We start from the raw sequence: 25,879 nt of genomic DNA, 5'->3' as shown, positions 1-25,879 counted from the left end.
GCAACTGGGAGGAGCCGTGTTTGTAGTGGCAATCATTTCTCCTCCCGTAGGTGAACCCGTGCGTGGCCTGGACTTGGTGGTGGCAGTCCCAGGGCTCGTGAACATGCTGCCACAGGTCGTGGCCTCGGGACGTCGCACCCTGGATGTGATTGTCCGGGGTCACCTACTAGACATTTGTTCTGGGGGCCCTGGTGACTTCACGTTCTAACCTGGGACGGCCAGGAATTCCTTGGGCAGTGATGTGGCATTTGTGCAGCTGCGGATCCCTTTTCGCCCCCTGTCTACCTTGTGAGGGTGCGACATGGCTGCAATAATTAACTTGCTGGGCTGCTGTGCTAGGTGGTGACTTCTACTGACTGGGCAGTGCACTGACTGTGCCCTGGCTAATCTGCATTGCCCTGTCAGCTTGCTGTCTGAACTCTTGGAGGGGTCCACTTTTGCGCTGGAGGTGCTAGTGGTCTTGGAACTGGTGCGATCATGGGGAGGAGCTATGCTGGATGAACACTGCGCTCTCTTGGATCTGCTGTTCGCTGATGGCTTTGCATTCCGCCAATGTGGGAAGAGTCACTGAGCTGGGGTGGAGGAACTCCTGCTCCTGGCCTGGACAGCCTTTTCCCTAAATCACTCTCCTCCACTGATCCGGAGGTCCCTTGGGGTAGACCTCGATCCTGTTTATGCTGGCTGATCACCAGGGAAGTGGGCCGGTAGGTTTGTGATTCCCCTGGTGACTCCTGTTACAACCCTCACCAGCTCCTCCTTGAGCTCCTGCATTGTGGTGACGCCTTCGTGGAGGATCTCTTGTCTCTGTTGTAGCTGGCTGCTCATGCTGCCCCTAGGCAAGCGGGCCATCAGGACTGTACCTCTTTCCTCCATAGTGATTGTTACCTGGTGACCAGTAATGGGACGTCACAAACCCCCTATGCTGAATTCAGCCGAGACCAAGCTGGATCAATATACCACCTCTGTGTCGGACACTTGAGGGCCTACGGGGAATCCCCCCGCCGTGCCAGCCCAACCATCCACTGACCTGGCGACTATTCTCAAGGCTATTCAGGAGTCCGGATAGGCGGTGGAATCGAAAGTGGATGGGGTCTGTATTGTTGTCTACCTCCTGTGTCAGGACCTTTGCAAAGTGGCATTGCGGGTGACGAAAGCTAAGTCTCAGGCCTCCACAGTTAAAGATGAGATGGCGACTCTCAAACACCAGGTCTTCAAACTGCTCTCCACAGCAGCTGTCCTGGAAGAGAGGGCAGAGGACGCTGAGAATCGATCCCAACATAACAATTTGAGCCTCATTGGTTTCCCAGAAGGGGTGGAAGCATCTGCAATGGATGGCTTTTTGGAGGAGTGGTTTTGTACCTGGGTCTTGCTGGATGAACTGTGCCGCTGTTTTGTTGTGGAGCGGGAGCACTGTGGCCTGATGAAAAAGCCACTACCAGGGCCCCCCTCACCCTGTGAAAGCTCGAATCCTCAACCATGCCTGGGAATGGGTGACAGACCAATGGTCACTCTGTCTGACAGAGTCTGGAGGCCGACGGAATCGGAGGTGCTGGAGCACCCTCGGCCCTTCCCTGCTCAAGCGCCCCAGATAAAAAGAACCCATTCTCAGAGAGGCTGTCAGAACCATCGTAGATGACAGGGGTTGCTGAGCCCATCTCCTGTGGAAGGTGCCCAGAGTGCTTTGGACCCAGAGGCATCCCTCTCTGACGCCCCAGCCCCTTTTCAGACTTTAGAAGGTGCAGCAGACTCGTTGACCTGAACCCTGGTGGGCACAGCACTTCACGCTGCACTGCCTATGATACAAAGCTCTCTCCAAGGGGCGCACCTTTTGAGTGAGGTGTGGTGTCTCCTGTTGTTCTGTTGCTGAGGGGTGTGGTGGGACCCAACTGATGTCTCTCCGATGTCCTACATGATCATGTGTTTGTTTCTAAACTTTTCAGATGCTTCTGTCTGTCCTTAACACCTCCCTTATGGGCTACTGGGACCCTCAATGGGTTTTCCCCTTGTTAACCGAGTCATATTTCTTTCTTGGGTGAGAGATGCTTCATGGTTGGAAGTGTGGTGTGGGTGTGAGTTGGAGGGAGGGTTAATTGTTTTGATTTTGAAAGTTGTTATGGGTTTTCTTTTTTTTTAAATTATTTTTATTAACGTTTCCAGTTACAAACATTGATGCAATACCATACCATTTCTTTGTAGCATACATCACACTATGATTATTTCTTATTCGTGAAAAAACATTCTTTGCCCATAGACATGTTGGGTTTTTCTTTTGCACCCTCATCATTGTCCACTTATCTATACAACATATCAGCATCCGCCATGGATAGAATTTCTAGTCAGTGTCCTCTGATAGTGATTCTTCTTGCGGGGGGTCACAAATATTCCCTCTATACTTATTCCACTTTCCCCACACCCTTGTCCATTTTTTGGGGCACCTCCTATGTGTGTATACTGACTTTTCGGTTATCATTATGTCGTCCATTTGGGTTTTCTTTTTTAAGCACCTATCGAAACTGTCAGCCACCACAGGCATCCCTGTTTACGTGTTAGCTCCATGGTATTGCTTTTCATCCTATCCCCAAGCCTGTTGAACCCTTGGTAGATCTGCCAGTTTTTGGCTCTACCTCTGAAAGGTTGGCGTCGTCTCCTTGAATGTTAATAATTTTTTTTAGAATGTATTTGGAGATCAGCAGTATTGCGCTGCATCAAACGGTACAGACCAGATGTGGTTGCTCCAGGCAACACATCTCTTGGGTTCCAATTGTCCCTTCCTTAGCTAGCTTGGATACAATTGCATTTTTCATGCAGGCTTCTCCAGAGGCTCCTGGGGGTAGCGATTATTTTACATAGATCATTTCCATTGGCAGTGTCCACTTCTCACATTGACCTCCAGGGGATGTGTGTGGGGATTGAGGGGTGCCTAGAGGCCAAGCATTATAATTTCATTTCATCCTACGTTCCACAGCAGTTGCTACAACCGACCATACAAGCGCTGCGTTCTTAAGTGGTGGCTCTTCCCCGAGGACGGCTCTGAACGGGGGCGGGACTTCACTGCAGTCCCTGACCCGACATGAGATGTCTCTGACACATCTGGCCCCGATTGGGTGGCCCGTTCTGCTCAATTGGCTTCTTGGGCAAATTCCATGGGTCTCTGCGATGCATTGCATTCGTGGAACCCCTCAAAACGATCCTATGCCCAGAATTCAGAATCCAGATTTGATTTGGTCTGGCTCCTGGGGTGCAATTTACTGTCACTGCAGTCCATTCAGATTCTGCCATGATATATATTTGATCATGCACCCCTCCTCCTCAACTAGGGGACCCAACCAGGTTCCCTATGTCCACAGTGGCTTTTCAACGCCTGCCACCTGTTGGATCAGGACTGTGCTGACTTTGTTGAGGAGGAACTACAAGCCTTCTTTAAAATCAACTGCGGCTCGGTGTCCTATCCTGGAACCTTATGGGCAAGCCTACCTTAAAGGGTCTGCTTAAGGGATATGTGAGGAGAAAGGAGTTGAGCCAGCTGGCACAGGTGACAGAGTTAGATGATCAGATCCTTGACATAGAGCAGTGGACGCGTGCTCAGGACCTGGGAGACGCCAAGCGCCAACTGGCGCTGGCGAGATCCAAATTGCGTCAGGTCTCTCTGGAGGAGGCAAAATAGTGCTGGAGAGCATCAACCCAGCGAGTCTATGAATATGAGGACAAATCCAGCAAGCTACTCTATTGGTTGGTAACCCGTGTTGTCTCCAATAGGATAGTGCCGGCCATTTAGGATGCTTCTGGAGCCCTATGAGAAGGTTTGCCTGCGATGGCGCAGGTCGTTGCGGCCTACTATCATCACCTCGATGTGGTGCTCACCACACCTCCTGTAAATTCAGTATATACCGTTGCCTTCCATTCCCTCTTCTTTGGCCCTGGAACTTGACAAGCCTTTAGCAGTTGAAGAGATAAGCCTAGCTTTTCACTGTCCTCGAGTCGGCCAAGACCACTGGCCCAAACAGATTCCCCATTGAATTCTTTAAGTGTTATGGTGCCCGTCTGAAACCTCACCTGTTGGCCCTCTATACTAAAGCAGTAAAGCACAAGTTCTCTCCCCCTGACAGAGATAGTGCCACCATCATTGATATTGCAAAGACGGACCAACCAATGGCTCGCTGCTCTGCCTACAGGCAGATTTCCCTCATAAATTTTGATATCAAGATATTCGCGAAGGTCCTCACGACTAGACTGGGACGAACACTACATTACTTGATTCATCCGGACCAATGTGGCTTTATGGCTGGCAGGAGCAAACACCATTGATTCCGGAGGGTGCAGCTGGTCCTCTCCCACTTGAACATTCGGTGCCCTAGCCCTCCTTCTTATTGACTTTCCAAAGGCATTCAACACAGTTTCATGGATATTTCTGGAGGCTGTACTACGCCGAGCTGGCTTTGGGACCTCCTTCTGTAGGCCAGGCTTGTGGGTCTCTTATCTAGTACCCCTTCTGCCCATGTCTGTGTAAACGGTGTCCTTTCCCGGCCCTTCCCAATCCGAAAGAGCACTCGTCAGGGGTGACTACTGTCCCCCTTGTTATTTGCCCTTGAAATCGAGCCCCTGTGGTGCCTGGTTAGATGTGATGCCCTGGTTCATGAATGGCAGTGTGATGGAGGCCTTGAGGACTGCGTCACCCTATGTGCGGACGATGTTACTGTTCCTCAGCAACCCTCAGGCTTTAGGACCCCGATGCCTTGATATCCTCCGTCTGGATGAGGAGGCATCCGGTTTGCGGATTAATATGTCCAAGTCGCTGCTGCTACTGGTTGCGGGAGATGCTGCTGGCCATCCCTGGTACCCTGCAATACGGGAAGGCACCTCTCTTTTAAATATCTTGGCATCCATTTCTCTTGGCTCCCAGATCTGGTATGGTCCCTCAACTTTCAGCCCCTCACGTCAGCCTTGGACAGGGATTTGCAGAAGTGGAGTCGCCTGCCACTTAACTCGATGGGGCGCATCACTTTCTTTAAAATGTTGTGCCTCCCTTGCTATCTTTATTTTCTGGTGAACTTGCCCCATCTAATCCCTCTGGCATGGTTTTGCTCCCTTACTTCGAGGGTGACAACCTTCTTTTGGGGTTGGGGGCGGCACCGAGTGGCCTTTTCGTTTGCAAGAATGTCCCTTTATGATGGGGGCCTCGGCCTGACCGATATCTATGGGTACTACCTTGCTGTGCACCAGGTCCCGATTAATGAGTAATTCACAGGGGGTTGGGATGACCCCGCGTACCATCTTGAATTGCATCTCATGGGCCTCAATGGACTTCTTGAAATGCTCTATGGCAGCCCAATATCTGCTGCTGTTCCCTCCTGCACCTGGTTGACTGTGCTTTGTTGGAGCTTGGCCCTACGTTATATCTGCTGGGATCGTCGCCTTACTTGAATGACGCCACTATGGCAGGGGACCTGGCTCCAGCAGGTGTCGAATCTTAAGGGGTTCACCCAGTGGGATATGATAGGGATTACTTACCTGGAAGAGGTTCGCCGAGGGGGGATACTGATGTCCTTTAAGGAACTGCGGGACTAGAATCGCCTCTCTCACACGCAATTCTTCTGCCTTCTTCTGCTCTGTCATGCCCTGCTTGTCTATATCTCAGTGGATCCCCAGATCCCCAAAAAATAATCCTTTAGAGGCTAAAGTGCAGATGGGAAGGTTGGGAAATGGAGCGATCTCCATACTTTACCGCTCCCTGGTGATTAATGCACCAGATCACTTCATCCTTTTGAAACACAGATGGGAGAACTGGGTGGGTTAGTTGGATGATGATGATTGGAGGGAGGCTTGCCTAGCCCCACAAGAATTGGTGATATCCTCACAACTTCGGATGGTTCAAATCAACTTTATTCACTTGACGTGTTTGACCCTCCACCCAACGACTACAATGGTTGGGCCTTGCTACCCAGTTCACATCTGCGAGATGCACCTTCCGCACTGCAGACTGTTTTCTTTTGGTCTGGTCATGCCCGACTTTATCAAACTTTTAGGGGGGTTTGGGTAAGAGGTTTCTGAGATGCTGGGCCACCACATTGATCTGGGTCCTCAGATAGCCCTACTGGGTTTCCTGGAGGAAGCTGTGGACTGCGATCCGAGAGGATCTTCATAAGCGTAGCCTCCTTAGTAGCAAAACTGGAAATCGCCTGAGCCTGGAAGCTTCTGGAACCCCCTTCGTTGGCAGTCTGGAGTATGGGAGTAGACTGGATTGTGTACCAGAAAAAGCCGATCTATGAGGCGAGGGACTGCCTCTTAAAAACACAATAAGATATGGGGTGGATGTTCAGCATACCATGGACTGCTGATGTAATGCTGCTGTTGTTTATAAATGTTGATAATCTGCTCCATGATTTAACACGAGCTGTGATGGTGTTCCTTGATTGTTGGTGGATGCTGCTGCCTACTGTTAAAATTAATAAAATGTGGTCATTAAAAATAAATAAGCAGGAATTTGTCAAAAGACAGCCTGACATTTAACCACTGTCTTTGAAGGACAGCAAATGTAAAAATATAAATACAGAATGTAAATACATCTTATTTTTGTTTGTGAGCCTTGCGTGATCCACCAAAAATTGGTGCACAACCCACAGTTTGAGAAACACCGCTCTAAAGCATATCTGTGGGTGACATGGGGCATGCAATAAACCTCCTGGTAGTGTAACATAACATGGCATGGCATAGTTGCGGATTCCACTAAGGGTTGTCCAGTCTTCTATGGAGTTTAATATGATCGCCAATGTTTAATTAACCATCTCTCCAATAGATTTATCAAAAAGTACAGAACATTGGGTGGCCCTCCCATTGAGCAAAGTATTCTCAGATTTATGCTATGTGCAACACATACGGTGAAAAACAGGCTTGCATTATTGACAAGTCAAATGTCCTCTTTATTACTTCACTGACTCCACCCTCACTATGTAGGTTTTATAAAGCTCTTAATATCAGTGAGTCACCCAAGAAATTGGGTTATTAGCTGAGGCGGGGTTAAAGCCCCACTCAAATAATAAACACAATCTTTCTCAGGGTGAATCACGAAATTCACGAAATAAGCCTGTGCTTAAACCTCTGGTACATTGGCACAAAAGCAGTGAGGCTTAACTTAGAGGCAATGTACGAAGAATTTATGCAGCACTCAAACAGTAATAAAGAGAAAAGACAATACAAGAAAAATCCCAAACCAATTTGGCAAAAATAGAGTGAAATTTAATATTAACTAAAATGACACCAAAACGACAAAAATCCAATTAGTAGAATCAAAGATATGATTTATCCCCACAAAGCACATTTTGCGGGTATCTGGTTGCGCTGGACCAGTGGAAAGTCACAAGTTGAGGATGACCACAATGGAGTGTGGGTCACATACATGGACCAGGTTTGTCTCGCTGAAGAGTTACCTTCTCAAGTCTGCACGAATAGTGCAGTTCGCCTTGGCAGTGGCAACGAGGAGGAGGCTGTCAGACTAGATGAAGCATCGAGGAAGGTTGCTGCTGTAGAGCAGAGAGCTGGTCGTCGCTTGAAATTTGTGTTGCCGGTTGATGCTGGCCATTGCTCTTGGTGCGAAGAGCAAGTCTCTTTGGAGCTTCTTGCATTAAATACTTTGTTTATTTCAATCTTCAGTATCATAAAAATACGACATTAAAAACAATAAAAATAAAACCTTCCACACAGAGGCATACAAACATGTCATCATAGATCAAATAAGCATTTCGTATCATGCGACTGGTCAGCACATACAGAACAATAAAAAACGAAGAGCAAGCATAAGACCAACATAAGCTAAAAGGATTATGAGGTTAAAAACATTTAAAACGTTTAAAAATCGAGCTTCATATTGGAGTCGTCATGGGTGGTTGCTGTTTGGTGCAAAATGCAGGTCCAGCTGGAGCTTTGCGGTCATCGCACGTGGTTGAGTCTCTGCATGTAGAGGTCACTTTCCTGTCGTGAGGAGCCCAGAACTTCTATATCTTCACCTTTTCTTCATGTGTTGTACACACTGATGCCAGCCAAGGGTCCAGGACCTTGTATGAGCACCTCTTGGGGATCAAGACTTTCAGAAGAGGGCAGCAGCAGGGCTCAAGTATCTTCAGTTGGTTCTGGTCAGCTGAGCAGGTAGAGGGAGGCCTCTGGAAGCATGTTGTGTCCCTGTAGCTCAAACAAGTGTTCAGCCAACTGTCCCTTGGATCACTACTGGGGAGCCTATGTTCAAGGTAAGCAGGTCCAGTCTTCCTTCTACAGACAACACAGCGTGTGTAAGTGTAATCAGGGCAGGGCCCAGCTCCTTCCAAGCCATCCTGTAAGGAAGATCCTCACCCCCCACACCTAGGCCTCTCTGTTCCTATGTCTGGTAACAATACACGAAGCACTGCAGAAAAGCCATTCACTATCTTGCAACTCTGATCACAGGCAAAAAGGCACATTTGGTTTAGGGAAGGAAATACCAACTTTCTAAAAGTGCAATTTTCAGAATAGTAAGTTAAAATCTGAAATTGCAGTAAAGAGGATTTTAAATTACAATCATTTGAGTGTAAAGAGCACATCTCTGTACTGTCCCAAACTGAAGTTAGCACTTATTAACTGCAATAAGGTAACCCACTGTTAGTCTATGGGAGAAATAGCCTTACAACATTGAAAATTCTGCCAGGACATGTAAAACTTAAATACACATGTCCAACTTTTCAAATTTCATGCATCCCTGACCTGTGAGCCTTTGGGGCTTGCCTTAGGGGTGAATTATATGTATCAAAAAGCAAGGTTTAGCCCTGGCAAAAGATTTATTTTGCCAGGTCGAAATGGCAGTTTGAAACTGCACAATAGGCTGCAATGGCAGTCTTGAGACATGTTTCAAAATGCTGCTTTAGTTGGTGGCACATCAAGTGCTGCAGCCCACTAGTAGCATGTAATTTACAGGCCTTGGATATATGTAGTACCATTTACTAAGGGCTTATAAGTAAATTAAATGTGCCCATTAAGCGGAAGACAATTTTACTAAGTGTTCAAGGTAGAGCACTTTACCACTGATTAGCAGAAAAAAAGTGAAGAGAGTTCCAAAAGACAACAAAAACGGGTTCAGCAAAAGAAGGCAGAGATGTACAAAAATCGGGCACGACCCTACTGAAAGGTCCCAGTCCAATACCTACCAATATCTTTTTAAAATATTTTATATATTTTCTAAACAAGTATTTTACATATGTAGTTGCTTTCATATGTAAAAGATCTACAGTTCACTTTCCATTTCCATTTAAATGTCTCAACATGTCCTTCACAAAAGCATGGGTGGATTTCCTGACCCTGCATGCCCTAATTAAATAATGAGGCCTTCTTGCAGGGTTAGGGCTGCCCAACAAATACAACTTATGTCCTCGCATTTCTTGGCCACGCTTCATTGCATAGTAAAGGAGCAAGCACACAATCAAACTTTGTGGGGAACTTGGGACTGTGTTTGCCATGTTTAGGTCTGGTTACAGATAGCGTTGATTGTTTGAAAAATCTTATGTTATCAATTCTTCAAAAACGTCCAATAAGAAGTACAGAGAGAGACGTGGGCTTTTTGTTAGCTTGTGTTTTGTGGTTTGTCATTACTTGACTGGGTTACCGACCAAGCATGACAATTTGAGGATGGTTGCATTGCTTCATATGTCCCAACTCCTTTAAGTAGACTGCAGGTGCAATATGTTGCTTGCATTTGAGGCCTAACGTGTTTTTTTTATATATATTTACTTTGCTGACACAATATTTTAATTTCTGATTTATGGCTTGTTCATTTAGGAAGTGCTTTCTCTTTGGAGTTCTTAGCCTATCATAAAGATAACAATGCTATTAAGTAATAACTATGCATACGTTTCACTCTGCTGTCATAACAGTATTGTTCGATTTACATTTTGTTTTGTTCACAAAGTAAAGACATGGCTTTCATAAAGACGCAACAAACATACTAATCTTTTGTCAAAAGTGTCTACAATGCACAATTTAGCTATTCATGCCTTTTACGTTTGCCAGGTTCAACACAAACTTTTTTCATAATACTCTCCTTTGAGGATGCAACTTAACTTTTCTAATGTAATCTGTTTAGCAAAAGAGCCCTACTCCCAGCTCTCATACTGTTGTAGCCAAAGATATAGCTTCATTATGTGACTTTCGGTTTAGGACACAGGGGGCAACACACAGAAAGTTGCCCAATTATTACCAAACACTTCTTCTAACAAAAAGCCAGTATTGGCTTTGCCAATGCTTGTAATAAGGTATTATACCAAAGAGGTGAGCGTCATAGACTGAATCCCATAGACGTGTCAAAAGTATCCACCTAAGAATGATTAATCAGTTACTTCACAATGTGTCTACATAAATCCTGCTTTCATAGGTGCCCTGAAAAAGTTGGTTGCTATATTCAACATAGGGCATGCAGATTGAATTGTTTAAGAGTGCACGTTCCCACAATAAGTAAAATTCACTTCTCACTTCCGGTGCTGCTTGTGCCAAGCAGTCGAGGTTGGACTGGAAACCAAAGTCCTGCCAAAAATGTTCAAACCTTCCCAGCTCCATTTATCCTCCGTCATCTGCCTCTCTCTCTCTCTCTCTCTCTTTCTCTCTCTCTCTCTCTCTCTCTCTCTCCCTCACCCCCCCTCTCTCTCTCTCTCTCTCTCTCTCTATCTCTTTATCTCTCTTTCCTTTCTCTCACTGTCATTCTCCTGAAAGCCCCCCACCTGCTGTAATTACCCGGGGAAGCTGGAGGAGGTGGCAGAGGGGCCATCGCTGCCTTAAAAAACATCTTCCAATGGCTCCAGCCCACTGGGGAATGCCCGGTGGAGAAAGCAGGCAGTCCGAGACTGCATGCTGAACAAATTAAAAGTGCTCTGCACGATGCATAGGGTGCGCCTGAAAGGCACTTATCCATAGAATTGCAAAGATGGCTTTCAGTGTAAACATCAGAGATGTGAATGCAGGACTTTTTCCCATGAACAGATGGCCTGGCAGGAGGTGGCAGCCGAATGGCTGTCGAACATATGATATGAAGCTATTAATAAGAGAGTATACTTAGCTACATTTCACAGGCACCAGGAAACATTCAAGTTCTGTGGAGATTATTATCGCCTTTGCAACACTCATTGCCCATAACACCGTTTCAGTGCCGCTGACTGGCTGCACGTGATGCCTTTTAGCCACTCTCTCACTTTGGTGACCCAGGAAGTCGATTGTGTCTGTAACCCGCCTCTTGGTCGAAGATTTGCCTATTTCAGTGCCCCTTCATTCTGATCTTCGACTCCACGCAGCGTGCACAATTAACACAGCAATCCATGGTGCATTCACCATTAAGTGACACATATTAATTTCTGATATTACAGATTAAAGATATTTTTGTTGTTGCCCATTGTTCTGATTCCTTACCGGTAGCCTCGTTACTCTTAGTCCCACTCGTCCTCGACCCAGTCATAAACACAAAAGGTAGTATCCAATCCCAGACAGGATACAAAACAGGAAAATCTTGCTAACGCCTCCCACCTTCCTGCTAAGGGCTATAGTACACTAGCTACACCTTAGCACTTTCTGAAATACCAAGCACACAAGGTCTGAGAATGGGTGAGAGGCAGGTATTGGATTTACAGTTGTGGGCCGCTTATTTGGCCAGCGTGCTAGCCGATTTGGGCTGTTTCTGTGCTGTTCTGATGCCGTCAGCAGTCCAGTGGAGGCCCGAGCGGCCTTTCTGGAGGCAGAAATGCCTCTATTGCCTACCTTTTACCAAGGGGCGGAGGTGTCATTACCAGTCTCTTGCTGGGCCAGCCCACTAATGTATGCAGATTGAGAAGGGATAGGGGGCCTGAGTAGAAGTTGCCTCACTTCAGGTGTGGTTCACAACTGTGAACTAATCCGTGCACAGAAAGTCCTGGCAGCATTTGCATTTTGTTTTATCTCAGCAAAGTTAGGAAAACATGCCTCTTTTAGAGCACTGTCCCCTTCTCCCTTTCATAATGCTTAAAACATGGAAACAGTGTTTTGCAAAAAAGCGCAATCCGTAAATGCGGGACTCTTTTATTTAAGGTACCCGGGCCTATTTTTGAGCCCAATCCAATTGTGCCCTCAACTGCAGTATTACATATGCTTCAGTGTAACTAAAGTTGCGTTTTATTGGTATTTTTGAAAATTTCTCTCAACATGCTTTGACACACTATATTTTTTTCAAAGAAACTAAAATCCTAAAGTGATTTTGTGGTCATTACCTCTACATCCCTCGTCCTCGACCAAGTCATAAACAATACATTTTTCAGCCACATGATGGAGCGCAAGATTGAGGGGTGAAAAGAGACTGCTGTTGCTCTTGCCTTTTAAGTGTGAGAAACGATCATTCTGTCCTCTGTCAGTGAATTATTAATTGCATGGACTGTGCTGGGAAGAATTTCACTGAAAATAAGGTGAAGGCAGGTGATGGAAACCATGAGGGCCTGCCAGCCAGGGTTGAAATATGGAGTGAGAGCATGACAAATATGTATGCAAGCTTCAGACCTTGAAGTGCCTCTTTAAGGAGATTGCCAGTGCAGTACAAGATCTCTTGTTGTTGAAGGCCTATGAAAAAGAGACATCACATTGTTGGATGACAAATATGAGTGTCTCAACATGTGGAGAAATCTCACCTAAGGATGATTGTGTGTGCCCTCACAGATCCAGACCAACTCTCTTACAGAAGAGATGAGAAAAGTGCTTGACATTTTGTTGGCGTTAGATGCTGAGGTGAAGGAACAGATCATGAGTATGTTCTGCCACCACACAAGCCCATGGAACTACTTGGTCTATGGCAATACAAATGACGTAAATTATGTAATCTAAAATATCCTTGCATAGAGTACCAGTTTGGGGTATCTCCAAAACACAAGCACCGGTTTGCCACTGCCCATTATCCCTGCTAACATGGATATGACCTAGACATGTCCTTTTTGTGAACTCTGGATGTTGTGCATTGCCAACAAAATAAAGTGTTTGTATAGATGTGTGCTTGTCATAGAAAGCTTACAGCATGAATAACCAGATCAAAGTCTGACTATTCAGCGTTAAGATGTAACAACAGTGGGAAACCGTTAGACCTGTCAGCCTTAGGGTGGTCTTCCCCCAAACGCTTTGCCTAATTATCTCAAATTTTTTCTGAAATTTGTTGTGTTGGCCTTTCGGGCTCTGTGCACTTTACCACTGATAACCAGTGCTAAAGTGCTTGTACTCACTCCCCTAAACATGGTTTGATTGACATATACCTAATTGGCATATTTAATTTACTTGTATGCCCCTTGTAGACTAGTTTACTATATACCCAGGGCCGGTATGTTAAATGATACCAGTGGGCCTGCTTAAATAGCACCCTAAAACATGTCCCAGGCCTGCCATTGCAGCCTGACTGCAGTTTTAAACTGCCATGTGGAGTTGGCAATTAAACCCCCCTGCCAAGCTTTAAACTTCCCGGTTATTACATATAGGTCACCCTTAAGGTAGTCCTTAGGTAGCCCATTGCGCAGGGTGTTGTGTAGTTAAAAGGTTGGACTCACACTTTTAAGTTTTACATGTCCTGGTAGTGAAAAACTCCTAAATTTGTTTTTCATTGCTGTGAGGCCTACCGATCTCCTAGGATAACATTGGGGATTCCTTATTACATTTAATGAGCTGTAATTCTTAATTGGTAGCAGGTAGATATCTCATGTTCAGTACCTATGACATTGTAATGATAAACTCTCTTTAATGGTAAAGTCAGAATTTTCATTACAATTTAGAAAATACAACTTTTAGAAAATTTGCATTTTCCTGCCCTTTGTGCCTGCAGCCTTTCTTAGGTCGCATGACTGGGTATAGCTGACAGACTTTGTGAATTCCTCCCAGACAGTCACACAATAGAGGGATTAGGTGTGCCTCAATTGGCCATCTGCTGGCAGGATGGGGGGGCAGAGCTGTGCACAGCCCCACTTACACCTGAATAGCCTGTGCTCTGCCTTCACACAAAGGGCTTAACAACTCCTCATTGTCATTACAGTCAGCTTGGAGCCGGGGCAGGTGACTCAGGAAATTCCAGGCACTTCAAATAAACTTTCCAGAAGCTTCTCCCACCTTCCAGAAGAAGGGCACCACGGTATAAATATAGGACTTTCAGACCCACTCTCCAGTTCACTACTGGGCCTGTGAAAGGACTCTCAGAGGACAGCCTGCTACTATGACCTTCTGTGCACTCTGCTAAACTGCCACTGTACCTGGGAGAACTGATTTGCTGCCTAAAGTCTGTCTTGAACCCTCAGAGGCTATCCCTGCTATTGAGCCCTGCATCTTCACATGCACCCAGGACTACCAGAAGTTACTCCCAGGGCTAGTTTGCTGACCTCCTGTTCAGAGCCACAGGGACATAAAGGGCTCGCACTATCTTGATCCCGCACCTGGACCCCACCTGAGTGAATCCTGAACCCCCAAGAGGTGTCTCACCAGTCCCAGACCCTTGCTTGTGGTGCTAAAGGGGCCCAATTGGATAAAAACCAAAACTGAGGAGCCATTTTGGCCCAAAAGTGCTCTGAGAACCAGAAGGAGACCAGAGCAAACCTGCTCACCTACACGCCCAAGGTTCATCGCCAGTCGGAGTCAGTTTCTCCAGCTCCGCCATTCTTCGCAGCAGCAGATCCATTTCAGCAGTCCTTCGCAAAAGGGGTACTCGACTTCTGGACCTGGCTTTGGCTACAGCCCTCTACCTTGTCCCGCTGGAGATTTTCAACTTCCATTTCGACAACTGAGTCCGAGCATAGAAATCGCCACCATGGCTTTGACTCAAGTCCATCTAACGATGAAGCTCCCTCGACCCCCTACAGCCTTGCCCCACTGAGCTTTACCTTCTGAGACACTTTTCTCAGATTTTTTCCTAAAGTTAAGCACTGATAGGGCCCAATCCACTTCTTGTATCGATGGTGCTCCATCTCGGTTGGTCATATTTTTCAACTTTGACCGTGCGACTAGATGTCTGCGGTTGGCACTATGATATTTTAGGCTCTTGTTTTCACTAAAAAATGCAAAAAATCAAATCTCCGGTTCTACTGATTAGATGTTAGTTATTTTGGTATCAAATAATTTATTAAAATTTACTCTATTTGTCTAAACTGGTTTGGGATTTTTCTTGTGTTGCTTTTTGTGCCAAGCTACACATGGTTTAGCACAGGTTAATTTAGTGACTTTATGTGGTTCACCCTGCAAGGGATTGTGGCTGTTTCTTGATTAGGGCTCAACACTCCAGTCAACCAACAACCCAATTTCTCACAGAAACACAAGGTGTTGCTCTCTGTAGTTATTTCACCAATTCAAGCGCTCCCTTCTCCTGTGTTTCCCACCTCACCGGGTCAATAAAGACCTGGGAAAGACAGCAAAATGGTGGTCTCACCTGTCTTCTTCTGCCTCTCCACAGTCTCGAGGGGGTGGTGGGAGAATGCAGGTGGAACTGTGCTTGAGGCAACGGTCACATTCCCCTATTAATGGTTGTCTCTGTAGATAAGTGCTGACTGGAGAAACCAAGCAACACTGTCTAGTGGTTCTCACAGAGACACTGTCATTGTTGCACCAGCTCTCCACTCTCAGTGTGAACACAGAGAGCACTGCTTTGGGGTAGGGAGGATGAGGAAACACAGATGGGTGTGGGAGGTGGGTGGCAGTATGTTGTTTTTTATATTTGGGCAGAGTGAGTGTAGGGATGTGTGGCAGGAGATTACTTTTATTTTTTTACATTTCAGACGGGTAGAAAGTTAATAACAGGGAAGCTTTTTGCTTTGGCAATCTAATTGACACCATAGACAACTCTAACATCACTTTTGTTGTCTATTTGATGTCACTAAAACCACTTGGTGGAAAACATCACTGTTATTCACTGTTACCCTTCTATAATTCTATGTGTTTTGTGAGTCCTCTTCCTGATCTCCAACCTCTTGTCTGCTGTGAAAGGTCTACTTAATTCTCTCTCCCATGAAAGCTGCTAATTCTTCTTAGGTTTACCCTTAACATTCATCAACAAGCAATAGATGTATGATGCTATTCTCGCATTTTGAGTACCAGAGTTTTTAAGTGCCCTTCTGTGTTCATTCAGCGCAGAATGAAACTTTGGAATGCCTGAAAGTATCCAACTACATCTAGGACCCTCAACCCTGCATTCTTAGCATAAAGGTTCTTCTGCTGGTGTCTTTTTTTATGGCTTTTCCTTTTTCAGGTAAAAGGATTAAAGGCCATTTGGCATGTGTTAAACAAAGAGAATTAGACCATAAGGAAAATTAGTCTTAACATGGTGCAGGGGTTTTGGAAAGGCTGTCATCTTTATCACATCTCTCTTGCTGATCTAGGAACCAAGCCTATGGTGATAAGACTGAAGGTCTCACTGTAGCCCCTTCAGTTGCGGTGGTAGTTCAACCCCTCCATTTGTAGAGAGTAAGGGGTTAATTTTGAATCACAAGTTCATACTTCAATTTCCATCTGAACCCAAAGCTGTGGTACAAAGTCTGAACCTGGTCCAGTTCAGAATCTCAGATTCCAGGATGTTTATTTTAAAGCCTGCTACTTTGCGGCATAGCGCCACTTTTTCTGTAAAGGCGGTTGATGACAAGTCCTGACAGGACATCAAATTTAACTGGTTCTCCCTTGAGTAATTTTACATTAATCTTTGCCAATTCATATACTTTGGATGAACGCATTGTCTAGGATTCTGTGCTCCATGGCTCCATGGTTAAGGTGAGCAGTAATGGCAACAACTCATTCTTGTTGAGTGCCTGTTAGAACCGTGATCTGGCTTGCACTTCTCTTCCATAAAAGTTCACCTACTGGCGATTACAGCCTACAGAAAGCCTCTTTTTTCAAAAACACTGGAGGACATTAAAAAGATTTCCCCCCCAAAACAGAGGCCTTCTCCTCCGTGGGCGTTAAATAGTGTCCCTTCATGTTTCATGGCTTCACCATTCTTTTTTTCTGACAAAAACATCCACATGCAGGATTAATGACATTGAGACCTATGTTCCCATGAACCATGTAGATGTTCCATAGCGATTGCGTGGTTATGAAGACTCTTCCAAAATTTCTACCTGTAGTAGGACTTCCATGTAAATCGAACCAATACCTTACCAATGTTCCTTCAGAGCTCTTTTTTTCTGGCAGAAAGTTTCCTTTATACACTTGAAATTTTATAATTCTAGCTAAATAAAACTAAAGACATAGGGAAATCCATACAGTTATTTGTTAAATATGGTCCATTACTTACAGGTCTGGCCATGTCTGAACAATCCCTGTCCAAAAGGATTGTTTCTTGCATTTTACTTTGCTACCAAGAAGCAAATAAAACTTTACCTGGTAAACCAAAAGCCCATTCCACCAGAGGTAAAGTGGCTACAGCTGCTTTGCTTTACTAAATAATATCTCAATTTCCAAAATCTGCAAAACAACAATATCTGTTCACACTTTTAAGAGACACTAATGTCTTGATACTGATTCTAGGGTAGATTCACAAGTAGAGCATTCCTCCTTGACAAGTCTTTTTGAATAATTTTTATAGATTTTTCTACTTTCTTTTCCTTGTTAAAAATGGGCATGCTAGTCTATTCTTTGCTAATGATTATGAATGAAGATCCCCGGAAGGGGAAGGAACTCTGTCTTACTAGTAATTCTACTTCACATTCAGGGGAATCTCCATTAAAGTCATAAGCAACCATCCCCCCACTCCAGAAGAAGGGAAAAGATGATAAATCCTATGTGTGTAATTTTATCTATTACATTCAGTGTAAAAAATAACCATCTACAGGGCATAACTGCACGCTAGAGGGCTTAGAGCCCTTAAGTACACAGGGCCTTGTTTATGAGGCCCTTATGCCGCCGTTGCATCACTTTTTGTGATGCTACGGCGGCGTAAATGCACCACACTGCACCATATTCACAAAGAAATGCATCTAGTCAGATGCGTCACTTTGTAAACCCCTGCGCTACAGTATACCTGCGCCAGGTATAATGTATGCAGTGTGGGCGTTCCGACACAGAAAAGCCTTGTAGAAGTGTTGCAGTGAAATCTCTGAGATTTCACTGTGTCACTTCTACAGCCTCACTGTGTCAAATCCTTACACCTGCTTGAAGCAGGCGTAAGGGGTGACGCAGGCCTTTTTTTAACATGGGGCTTGCTCATTGTGAAATGACACATTGCTGGAGTTGCGTCTGTTTCCAGAGACACTCCAGCTATGCGCCATTTTTGTGCTGACAGATACGCCAGGATTCCTGACGTATCTGTAAATCCTTGCGACAAGGAGCGCCGTACAGTAAATACGGCACATCCATGGTGTTTCATCGCTGTTTTACCGCAGCGATGCAACACTTTTCATAAGTGAGGCCCACAATGTCACTTTTCAGCTTCGCATAGCTGCAACCTATATGTCTGCATTGCCCTGATTTCTCTTCCCCTTAATTCACTTTACAAAAGGTTTACACAAAAGATTATTTGAATGCCACCTAATATTTCTAGTGACGTTTCTGCTTTTAAGTATATTTTCCTTTTTTAACGCATGTGAATGGAATTGACAATATATCCTGATTTATAGACTTTATAGGACTATTCAGTGCTTATGACTTCAATGGAGATTTCTCTGAGGAGAACTAGGATAACAGAAAATAAACTGCCATACTTTTATCAATGGTAAGAAAAGGATCTGGCACTCTAGGCGGTGCAAGGGTGGGTGATCAAATACTTGAACAACTTTCGTCAGCTCTCATCTTTAAATGATATGGCAGCTTAGACTCTCTTGAGGAAAGCAAGAATTACCTTTAGGCATTGTAGAAATTGTCTAGTTCATTATGACATGCATTTGCAGGTGCAGGTGTCCTCACTGTGCGCTCAAGCTCTCTTTGTGTTTGCAGGGTTCTGTGTCCCTTTCAAGTTTTCATTCTTTAGGATCCTTTCACCTGGAGGAGTGCATTGTTACTCCTAGTTCATAAATAGGAGTGTAAGGATCACCCTTAATTACAGGTTGTAGGCCGTCAGCCCCGAAGCAAAGGATTTTGCTTGAATGACAATGGATCAGCTGTGAGCAAAGTTGGCTAATGTCCTTGCTTTACCCCTGTCTCAATTTGTGAAAATAAAATCCATTGTGACTAGTGTAATTGCACTGTCCTTCAAGGCCAGGCCTAAAGTGTGATGCATTGGCAATATGTTCTGCATTTTTTTTTATTACAGCACCATGTGTGACACTGTGGACAGATGTCTTCTGGGGATAAAAATGTGTGCAAATGCAGTGCCCCATGACATAATGGTTATTATTAGTGTCATGTACGGTAACACTTGATTGATGGCAGAATGTGGTTCTACAATGATGGAGGAATCTATTGATTGCAAGAACAGTGTAAGACAGGGGAGTGTCTGAGCTCTGCCCTTATTTAGTAATTACCTGTTTGGTAACTTAAGGAAGGCACTCATAAATCTGCCAAAAATGGGCAACAGTGATATGGGACTACATTATATTACACAACCAACCTGTAGTGATTTGCAGTGTCCCACTAATACACTATGGGGCTATGTGAAGTGTAAGAGTCTCATTGTAAATCATGTCTTGTCATAAAGCACATGAGCTGGGTTTACAGATACCTAGGTATTGAAATAAAAAAATGTTTTAACTGGTGGCAGTATGATAAAGCGAAGAAGCCCTGAGTCTTGATTAATACATCAGTTCAGTGTGATACCTCGTATGGATCATGAATATACAACTTCTCAAAAGGTTCAGCCTTTTGATTTGTAGGGGTATCTAGGCACTATACTTCATATTTAATGTAAATTGGTAACATTGGATTATATTTCTTTATTCTTAGAATTAATCAAAATAGGAAACAAGAGATTCACCATCATTTTTTAAATGTATTTAATATTTAGTATAAACAATCATTCATTGTACATTAAAAGTATAAAAAAGTTATAAACATGACACACCTATGCAGCAAACTTTACGTTCATAAAAATAAAAACACATATCCAAGCAAACTTCCCATTCATATTCTATTTATTTTGACTTGGTAAAGGTAGACTTCTAAGAAGTAATGTAATCGCTTATTTGATCATATATTACATGTACGAGCTTTTTAATCAGCAGCTCCTCTTAGCCATATTTCTAAAAGAATCATCATCAACTATGTGCACGTGTTCATGAGTTGTATTATGCAGGGATCCAAATATTATTAGGTTTGAGATCACTTATTACAGCCTGTAATTGACCCCAGCACCATAGGAGTATGGAAAAAACATTAGAACACAGAATTACCATGTATCTGCATGTGAATTCCCTATTTTGGGAATAATTCTACCCCTACCACTTCCATTTACCACCAGCTTTTGGTTGGTGGTACATCTAAGAGGGGATGAGGGTGTGAAGTGGGTGAGAGGGGTTCTACGGGCTAGAGGAGGTTTGTACCAAGCAAGGGGAAACCTTCCACACTGCCAAGTGCTGTAGAAAGGGGTTGAGCAGGGGCCCGCAACCCCTGCTCACACCCACAAATGATATTACTGGCCAGCTTTTCTTGCTGACATAATTGGGCCTTGTGTTGCTGCACCTGGTACAAATTGGTGGGAAAACACCAGGGGGCATACTATCAAGCCCCAGCGATAATTATCGCTGAGCGCGCATAGCGCGCTTTTTATTATCGCCAGCTATCGCTGGAATATATCGCCAAGCTAGCGCTGTATGGCGATAAATATTCCAGCGATAGCGGGAAAATGGCCAAACATCGCTGGTTTTACTGAAAAACCAGCGATGTCCCTTGTAAAACGGCGATAAGCTTGGTGATAAGGGCCTGTTGCCTTAACCCCATAATCCACCTCCCATGTTAGGTATGCCATAGTCAGGAATTTAGCAGACGTTAAATTCCTGCGTTAAGGCAGAGTTAGCACGATTATGATTATCGCTACGCCTCGTTGTTAATATCGCAAAGCTGCCTTAGCGATATTTTCCCGTGTTGTTTGACAGCCACGCCTACTTTGCATCTCATTATCGATGCGATGCGAGTCGTGACAAAAACGGGAACTAAATCAAGGAAACACGTGCTAGCGTGTCCTTGTTAATAATATAATAAAATCATCTCCACTTTTCGCCCGAAAACGGACGCTAGAGCGGCGATAATTCTATCACCAGCCCTTGATAATATGCCCCCAGAGCTCTTATGATCCAGTAGAGGGGCATTTTACCTAGAGATACTGTTGCACCCAACTCATAACCGTGTCCTTGGTGGAAACGCTTTCCTTGGTAATGGAAAATGGGCCATCCTTTAGCAGGGCTCCTTTCTGAGTATTGGTGTAACTCAGTGACAGGCCAGTGGGCAGAGATACTAGCCCTATTGCCCCTTTTGAGTGGATCCACCCTCCTTCACATATGAGGAAACGCACATGTATTGTAGAAGATGCAGTTACATTTTAAGGGAGTGCTCGTTAACATAGACTGGCACAGTACTACTATATTCTTTGTATTTCTCTTCTGTCATTTATACTCCCAGATTGCCCTGTTTACACTTTCCCTATGCAAGTCTTACAGTATGTATTTTTAATTTCAGGCTTAAAAGTTCCAGAGCAAAGAGGGCCAAGCAATCCATCCTGGCGGAAGAGAAAGAAAATGAAATTGTTGAATATTATGTTGTACCTATCTTCAGAGGACGGTATGTTTCGTGTCATATCGTTAGCACCTTTATTTACCCTTGTTATTTTGTTTCTATATTTCTCACTGCCTTACTTGCTCCAGACAAAAAACCTTTCTTGTACCAGTTACGGTATTATCTGTTAGTACAGAAAATTTAAACATATTATTCAGAGCTCCAGTCTAAAATAAACAATATCACATTAAAGAATTGCCATCCTTAGATCTTGTCTCACAATAAGTGGTAGATTCCCCCCCAAAAATCACCTCATCACCCTCATCAATCATCAATTAAAATAAGTCATTTGCATCTGCTTGTGACTTGTTCTAATCTAACGAATTTGGATATTTGGATAATTTGGATAATTATGGCACACATGGCCCAACTGCGGTTGGGGATGAGTTGTTGTCATGGGAATACCCACTCTAGATGAGGTGATCACAAACGGTGGCATCTTTTGGGGTATTCAAGAACATTACATGTGTATTTCCCACACTGCACCTGTAACCTTACACCTAGAAAATCTGGGCATATGTTTGCATTTCTGATTGGAAAGGCCACAGAAATCTGCATATTTTGAGGATGTGGGCAGGGCTTCTTATAAATGGAGCAATGTTTTTTCTAGAGATAACAGTTTAGGAAAAAGTGGAAAAGCAGGTATTTTGTTCTTCAGGCAATCAATTGTATATTGTTAGGGCTGGCGGGTGCATGCACGTCGAATTTCATAGTTACAGAAATTAGGTATGCTATGTAAATCCTAAGCATACGCCTGTGACTTAGTGTCATTCCTCATTTTACATCTTACCTGCCTGTTATTGTTCTGTATCTTGGTGTGAATGTTCACTTGCCTCTTGGTGCTCCTGGTTCCTCTGTTTACCTCAAATGTATGTAACTTTATCCCAGTATAAGTATAAGCCCTGGAACACATTTTCTTATTCTCCTAAAAATAAGAGCATATTTTTACAGTAAATTTAGGATTTTTAAGAAAATTCACAAAAACATTACAGGGGTAACCTTGAGAAGCTACCATAGACATGGATCTGCAGGAGAAGTCACATATATATGCATTTACACGTGACTAAACATAGCTGATATACTATTACGCATTTATAATATTTTAGTGATTGTACCTTTTCACTTTAAAACTTTTTTTCCTTTCATCCACTATGAGGAAAACATTTTTGTATCCTCATAGGGCTGCTCTTCATTAAGGACGCAAGATTTTTGTACTGCCAAGATCAACTATTTCTTCTTAGAAAGGATCCATTTTTTTAAGGAACAAAGGGCCTTTTTCATAAAATTGTGTAGATGTGTGAGTATAAATCTAATAGTTCTTCCACAGCTAAAAGATTAAAATTGACTTGAGGGTTTTTAATCTTACCTTTCTCAACAGATGGTCAGCATGTCTCTGCCTTTTTTGCTGACCCTGCCAGCACAAACTTTCCCTGATCTTAAGTTGAATTATAATAGTTACTTCTGCTTCTCTGCCACCTCTGGTCACTGAATCAATGCTCTGGTTTACTCTTTAATTCTGCTCCCGATGTTGTTGTAGAGCGACTTATGCGGGCTGTTGCATGCGCATGCAAGTGTGGTTGAATTAGGAAGTGACAAAGCAACACAAATCAATACCAGACAATTATCTTAGTAAATGTAGGATTAAAGTCCTTACTTTCAGTGACCTTCCTAATGTCCTACGAAACCTGAATGTGCTTGTCTGTTCAGAAGAGGGGTATGCTAAAACTTGTTTTTTGTGAAATTAAATGGATGTGTTACAAGAGCTCCTATATCCAAATATAAGTAAATATTATTATAAATTATATGTGTACTGTATTGTATTTATGCATTGTGATAGTGTTACTTTTCATATCCTTTAGCCGTGAATTTATCAGTGGAATTACTGATATGGAGGATGAAAGAATTAGGGAACATGCTGGCTACATTGCCAGAAGGAACCTTTTTGCAACAGGTGAAGGCATTTACTTGACAAAAGTGGCCTCTGTGGCGTCTGCAAAGTCAGAAGTGGTTCATAAGAAGTCAAGAACCGTCTCCATGAGAGAGAGAGCAGAAAGACTGTCATTGAGCAAGACGGTAAGCAGCGCTCCAGTCATTGTACCTTTGCGTTTATGTAGAACACCCACCTGGTGTAGTGCCTGTTGTCTCTCTACAGTGTGTTTTCAGTATGTTAACTACAGAGTTGTGGATCAGTAATCAAATGTATGTACAAGACTCCTTATGGGTATTATATTTTTTCAAAATATTTTTTTTATTACGAAGACCATACTCATTTATAGAGATTATATTAAAATCCCATACATTGTCTCAAAGAAACTACGAATAGTTTTAACAGTTAATGTTATTTGTTTAACATTAAATATACTTCATGTACACATTAATTTTTTTCTTTTTTTGTAACACAAAGACAACCTGTTTTTATTAGAGAACTGAGCACACAGACCGAAGTGTGAAAAACACAAAACATCAAATAATCACTCACTTCTTGCTTGTACTTACATATGAGAAATGAGTTTTGGAATAATTAAATTATTCCTACACAAGTTGAAGTTCAAATGCTAAGATTTTTTGCTTTGCGGATAACTTATATAAAGCCTTCTTTTGGGGATATTTAATCTAGGCCCATACTGCAAATTCTGTGACAAGTTCATTGAGTGCTTAACTTTTGCTGATATGATATGTCTTCAAAGCAAACCTATGACAATTGAGGGAGGCAGTTCTATGTTTGTTCATTTTAGAAGGTGGTGGTACAAGAAGCACACATATATCAGTTAGTCTGAAGTGTAACCACTTTTATGTAAATCATAAGCATTAAAATGTGGATCCATTCGTATATGGTCTTTAAGTGTCACGAATTCCTGGTTTTGGGAACTATTAAAATGTATAGAAAACATTTCAATTATTCTACTAAAGTGCAAGAAAAACTTTTGTTCTTTGCATGCACATTAGCAACGTGCCATCTGACATACAAACCCAAAAGTATTGGTTTAACAATTAAGATTTTTCATTGTCTGTTTTTTTAAACTTGTGGTTCATCTTGACTCTCTTCAGCCCTACAATCCACAGCCTGAGTTTTAGGATTTGCGGACATGCCTAAAGTTTTTTTTGTTTTTTTTTTGTTTCACGGTTATGCCAGTATTTAGCTCTTTCCGTTGACTTTATTATTTAAAGGCCTTAAACCCAAAGTGTCTTATTTAATTTGGCTAACATAAATGCTTTAAAAGTCTATGATGGCTAATGGTGTTTTCCTCTACAAAACTCCAGTTCTTTCCAATATCTCCCTTCATAAAATGGCCTCATTTAGAAAATCTTCCATCTTTTTTGCAAAGTGTAGCCTCTGCTCCAGTTTGCTCTTTTAAATTCTTTAACCGAGGGGTTGTATCACATAAAGGGAGCACTGAAGGTGCTAATTTAAGACACAGTCTCTGCCACAGATTTGGGATGACTAGTGCATTAAATTGGTGAAGCGCTACTAGCAGATTCTTTCTCATATTCGTCGATTTGCAAATCAATTATGCGCCCTCCACAGTTAGATCACCGGCCTGATCACGGGGCACGGAGCTCCGTAGCGGCGCCGCATCAAATCGGCCTCAGTTCTGCTTGCTAAGTCGGCGGGAGTCTCTGGGCCACAGGGGACGCCCCAGGACACGGGCGGGCCCAATCGCAGTATGGTCGGAGGTGTCAAATCCCAAGTATCCGCTCCCAGGGGAGACAGGCCGCAGCCGCGGCCTCGCATGGCTTCAATCCCCTGCCAGGGCGCATCCCCCACTGCATGGCCGCCAGCAAGGGCGCGAGGAACGGAGCTCCGTCCCGGCACCACCTCCAATCCGCCACCAATTTTTCAGCAGGGTCAGCGGGAGCCTCCGGATCACAGGGGGCACCTCAGAGCACGGGTCGGGGCAATGGGGCACGAAGGAAACAGGATATTGCGGCAGTGGCGCTTCAGAGCCTCGCTACTGAGCGGCCATTCCCGTCGGCAGCAAGCCACGCCCCCCCATGTTACAGTTCTTGATGCTCCCAGTGACCCACTCTGGTATACGGGGTCACTATATCTCACAGTGCACGGGCTCCCTCCCGATCGGCAGAGTGACATATGGGGTCATGGCCTGCTGCCACACAAGACTATGGCCCTTTCTCCGTGGCAGCCTTTTTCATGGCAGCTCTTCCTGGCAGATGCAGTCATCGAATTTTCGCATGGGGTCCAGCCCGA

At 43.9% G+C, this 25,879-nt stretch overlaps 1 protein-coding gene across 4 annotated transcripts in view; it reads left to right on the top strand.

The window, feature by feature from the left end:
* MYOM1 (myomesin 1) overlaps nucleotides 1–25,879 on the top strand; it is a 709,264-nt gene that overhangs the window by 165,803 nt on the left and 517,582 nt on the right. For all 4 annotated transcript variants that reach the window (XM_085605828.1, XM_085605831.1, XM_085605829.1 and 1 more), the window contains 2 exons: nucleotides 21,577–21,678; nucleotides 23,532–23,745. In XM_085605828.1, the coding sequence (XP_085461954.1) occupies nucleotides 21,577–21,678; nucleotides 23,532–23,745 (316 nt within the window). The remainder of the gene's footprint in view (nucleotides 1–21,576; nucleotides 21,679–23,531; nucleotides 23,746–25,879) is intronic.

The sequence above is a fragment of the Triturus cristatus genome, chromosome 5_1 (assembly GCF_964204655.1).
Source record: "Triturus cristatus chromosome 5_1, aTriCri1.1, whole genome shotgun sequence".
NCBI lineage: Eukaryota > Metazoa > Chordata > Amphibia > Caudata > Salamandridae > Triturus > Triturus cristatus.
Note: the sequence above shows the minus strand (reverse complement) of the source record. Positions and strands in the feature narration are given on the sequence as shown.